This window comes from Corvus brachyrhynchos, unplaced genomic scaffold (genome assembly GCF_000691975.1).
Source record: "Corvus brachyrhynchos isolate BGI_N302 unplaced genomic scaffold, ASM69197v1 scaffold202, whole genome shotgun sequence".
In the NCBI taxonomy this organism is placed as follows: domain Eukaryota; kingdom Metazoa; phylum Chordata; class Aves; order Passeriformes; family Corvidae; genus Corvus; species Corvus brachyrhynchos.
Window position 1 is genome coordinate 5,721,350 of NW_008238132.1, and position 4,797 is coordinate 5,726,146.

At 38.5% G+C, this 4,797-nt stretch overlaps 1 protein-coding gene across 2 annotated transcripts in view; it reads right to left on the minus strand.

Annotated features, from left to right (window-relative positions):
* ZC3H13 (zinc finger CCCH-type containing 13) overlaps nucleotides 1-4,797 on the minus strand; it is a 41,530-nt gene that overhangs the window by 12,487 nt on the left and 24,246 nt on the right. For both annotated transcript variants that reach the window (XM_017733602.1, XM_017733603.1), the window contains exons 11-13: nucleotides 4,474-4,791; nucleotides 3,302-3,484; nucleotides 6-160 (exon numbers count right to left, since the gene is read on the minus strand). In XM_017733602.1, the coding sequence (XP_017589091.1) occupies nucleotides 6-160; nucleotides 3,302-3,484; nucleotides 4,474-4,791 (656 nt within the window). The remainder of the gene's footprint in view (nucleotides 1-5; nucleotides 161-3,301; nucleotides 3,485-4,473; nucleotides 4,792-4,797) is intronic.

Sequence of the window (4,797 nt, forward strand, 5' to 3'; positions counted from 1 at the left end):
CTTTCCCTCTCTCGGTCCCTCTCCCTTTCCCGCTCTCTCTCCCGGGCCCTTTCATCTCTCCTGTCATCAGACCGATCCACCCTTCGCTCCTCTCTCCTCTCATCCCGCTCGAGATCATCACTCCGTCCTTGGTGTCGTACCGGTGAGCCTGCTCTCTGATCTGCAAACAGAAGCAGGTTTGATTACTAAGTGCTGAACAGATATAGACTGCTTCCGCTAAAAGAGCCTTGACAATCTAGATCTTGGTTTGCATTAAATGAAAAGCAACTCCCTGCAGAAATTTGAATACTCCCTTTAGGGAGGAAGGAAGACAAAAAGCAGAACTAATTCTGAAAGAATTTTTCAACATTTAGGAGGTGGGCTTTACTTATTTAACCAAAAGTTGCAAAAAAAATATTTAATTTTCTACCAGATTTTTCTAATGGCCTCAAAAGACAAATGTATGCCTCACAGTATAGCTATTAGTATGGCATTACCCAATGTTTCCAAATCTGGTATAAGATCTTAAAAAGCAGGGAATGGCATGCATAAGGTATGTTTAGACTTCTGTACAAAGATTTTACTTCCTAAATCTATTAGGAGTCAAGTGCTTTACAAGGACTCAAGCTGTTTACAACATAGAGTAGAAGTTTCTGCAAAATTAGAAATACTGGGCTGTCTCATCACAGAAGAGATCCCTGCACAGAAACACAACCAAATCCACAAGACATGGAGAGGCAAGGATGAGATAGGGGAAGCAGAACTGCTAAAAGTTTTCATTTGTGTTCACTGAAGAGTCTTACAGCTTAGAATCTGAGTTTGTTGTTGTTCAGACAGTGGATTAGAGACAGAGGAAAAACTAAACACGTAGAAAATGACTGACCCAGAAGGACAGTGAAATCTGATTTATCCAATTATACTTACTCTCCACAGACTTATCTACATACTGTTCATTGTACTGTGGATATTTTTTGAGTATTTCTATAGGTTTTGACTACTTCATACCAATTTCTATGCTCATCTTAGTAGTATTTGAGCCACAACAAATCAGTAAAACTTTTTTCCTACAATATATATATAAAAGCACCATACAAAAGAGGAAAAAGATTGCATGAATAGAGGTTGGTATTTCTCAGTCCATTACTCTGAGGCTGAGAGTGCACCTCACTACAAATTGAGACAATGTCCACTAGGTGTGAGCAGGCAGAGTTTGGACAGAACTAAATCAATAAAACATGCATTTCCATCAGTTTAATCAATTTTCATCTCTTGAGTGAATTAACAATGATTTAGTGCTCCCCTGTTACCAGGTAAAAGTAAAAGCAAAGTTGAGTGACATTTCTGCCTCTTTAAAAAGGTAAAAGGTAAAACCATCAATCCATATGATCGGTTCCGTGAACAGGTTTCACATTCTTTTAATGGGCCTGTAACACTGTAATATGATTTACTGTGCACACTAAATAATAGATTTTTATAAAGAAGTTCTGTAACTCCTATTTGTTGTGTCAGTTTTGGTGACAAAACATCCACATGAAAGTCTTATGTGAATCAAATAGTGCAAATGTATTAGACAATTAAATGCAGATAAGTCAGCATTTCTTATGTGACTTCATTTTTTGAAGTACTGTTCCAGTGGTTGTTTGGAACACTCCCATGTTTGCCTTAGTTGAATACAGACAGCTCAAATTTGCAAGCTTGCATTTTAAAATCATACTCCTTGCATATCACAGAACTAAGTACCAACCAAAATACATCTCAATTTTTCTCAGAATGACAGATATTAAAACTGTAGTCTAATTAGGGAAAGCGTCTTGAATTGTAACTCTGAAGATTTACTATTACAAAAAGTGATCTAAATTTTTAAGGAAGAAGACAATAAATTTTGAATTCATGCTCTTTATATTTCCTGCCCCCCCCCCAATGGGAAATACAACCCATTCAAAGCAACTTCTCTCCTAGAAATTTATTTTGTTGTGATTACATGCTTTTATTTCCAAGGTTTTCCTCTTGGCTTGGGGTTTTGGTTTGGTTTTTTTGGGGTGGATGTTTGTTTTTCTTAATAAATTAAGAACTTGCTAGGATATGAGGGCACAAAATTACATTATATATATGTAGGATTTATTTGGGCTGGGGAGATGAAAGAGATGAAAGCTAGACTGCAAAAGCCAACCCCCAGGACACATTCAGTGTTCAGGATTTTTCAGCTGACACGAAAAAGGAAGCCTGGAGCTTAGGTTTGTTGAAATCCTGCCTTGAAAATGAGAATCTGAAGCAGAGCCTTTCACAAGAACAAGCAACAACAGATCTGTTTCAATAGGCTAAAAAGTATCTTTCACAGTGGCATGCAAAATATCTCTTTGAAAAACTGAAATTACAGAGCAGCTAGAATGTATCTGTCACCCATAAATAAAAACTCAAGACAGAGAATAACCCACTATAATTTTATGTTTAGTCTTCACAGCTCTTCTTTTAATTTTCATGCTATTTTTATTTCCCTGACTCCTCCGGTTCTCTTAATTGGTGAGCAATACAAATATATTCCAGAGTGTAAGCTGCTACTAAGTTCCTTCAACCCTTCAAACACAGTACACTTGCTGGTACAGAAATCTGACATCTTGCTATGTAAAAAATATTTGACTATGTAAAAAAAAAAGTCATGCATGCTCTTTTCATGATCACTGGTATCAACACCTACTACCTAACTATCATTGACAACAGCAAAGCACTCATCACTATTAAACTCTCCAGACAATAAATTTTTGAATTCATAATAAATTTAAACTGTCACTTACTTTAGTAGTAAGCAGTCCATAATTGTCAGTCTAGTTTAGGCCTTCCCCAAAACACACTCAAGCAATTTACAGCACAAAAGCACAGTGTTTATATACCAACAAACAGAACCAGTAACGAAATGCAGTCATGACTCCAAGCTTACATGGACTCTCAGCTTAACGTGCTTATGCACATGAAGTGGAGGAGGAGGCAAAAACATTTTACAATGAAGTTGTACAATGAAAGCCCTTGCCTTGAAGTTGAGTTTGTTTGAATACTACTTGGATGAATAAACACAGAAGATGCCAAAATCTAGCCAAAGGGCTGGGGAAAGGCAACAGTATTCATGTATACAAGGCCAATGAATGAACATATGTAACAGAAGTTGTATCAAGAATAGGACTAGTGTCAGCGTGTGGTGTCAGATGAGCTACTTATGAATTGGTGTGGGGGGAAACAAGGAAGAAAAACGAAGGAAAGAGAAACACACACATTCATGCACACGCACATTTGACTAGAGATGGATGTGTAAAACCAGACATTAAAATACCTCTTTCTCTGTTGTCACGTCTATCCCGTTCACCATGTCTTCTTTCAAAGGAGGAATCTCGTGCTTGATCCCGACTGTCATAGCGATCCCGATCAGCGTAGCTACTCCTCGATTCCCAGCTGTCATGGTAGTTTCCGCTACTGCTGTGCCCATCAACCTGGGATCCTCTAGTCCCCCGACTTCCTAATGGAGATGTAGCAACACAAAACATGAGCTTCCGCATGTAAGGAAATCCGCTGATATCTTATACCAACTGATGTATCAACATCTAATAAATTTGACTTAGCTGCTCATAGACATAAAGATTGTAACATCAAACTCTACTTAACCAACAACTCAAATTTCACATGTTTTAACTGTAAAGTCATTATTTCCAAACTGCAACATCAAGACTTTCTACATCATCATCCCGTGGTCATAGTACAAGGTCTCCTGACTAGAAATATCAGTCCAAAAGCCAATTCACATTTTTTCTGAGTAGGCTGTAAGCTAGCAGACAGTGCAGCAAGAATAGGCAGAGAAAGCAGAGATCATCCTCCCTGTAAAAACTGTGTATCACTCCCCTAATGAAAATGTCACAAGCCTGAAAAAGCAAAATAAAAAATAGATTATTATAAGTTGTTAGTATTATCATTATTATTTAAAATGCATCAGACTTCAGAAACCATTTTAAAGATTAAAGTCACACATTTTGGAAATCGGATGAAGCAAGGTGGTGAGGCAGGGAGAGGTGGGTGTGTGTGAAAGATGGTTTTCAGACACCTAAGACATGCAATTGTTTTTGAAAGAGCACAAAAAATCTGTTGCCCAGGGCTTTGAAACGCACTACCCTCTACGAATTTTCCAGTACACATCAGCCTCTTACTTGTGTTTGTAGCCAATGGGAAAACCAAGGGCTGCAGAAACATTAAATAGAGTGATGTAAGGGTTAGGCTTTGTTTCAAAATGAGATGGCAGAATACCAGTGATATGCCACTTTAATGAATGGAGAACATAGAAGTGCTATAAATTTCAATAACACTTTTAATCTAATGACAACAGAATTGAACACAGTTTTAAAAGCATGAACTGTTTGGCAGTACTTGCATCCCAAATATCAAACAAGGCAGTATGAATGCAAATATTCCATCTTCAATGATAGAGACACATGAATTTTTTAAATTACACAATACCTTTGTCAGATAGTTCTGGACCTCTGCCTCGACTTCTGCCAGTCCTATCACTTCTGCTCTCATTTCTGGAGTCACTCCTGGAGTCATTCCTTGTTTCAGCACGAGAGCTCTCCTCTCTGCCATGGGATCTTCCATAGCTGCGCAAGTCATCTTGATACTGATCATCCTTTTTATGGGCATCACGACTCTCTCTGTCTCTGTAGTCATGGGAGTCTCGTGTGGAGCGCGAGTCTCTCTGGTCACGACTGTCTTTGGTATCCCTGCTATAATCCCGCGTGTCTCTGGAGTCTCGAGTATCTCTGGATTCCCGTGGCTCCCTCCCCC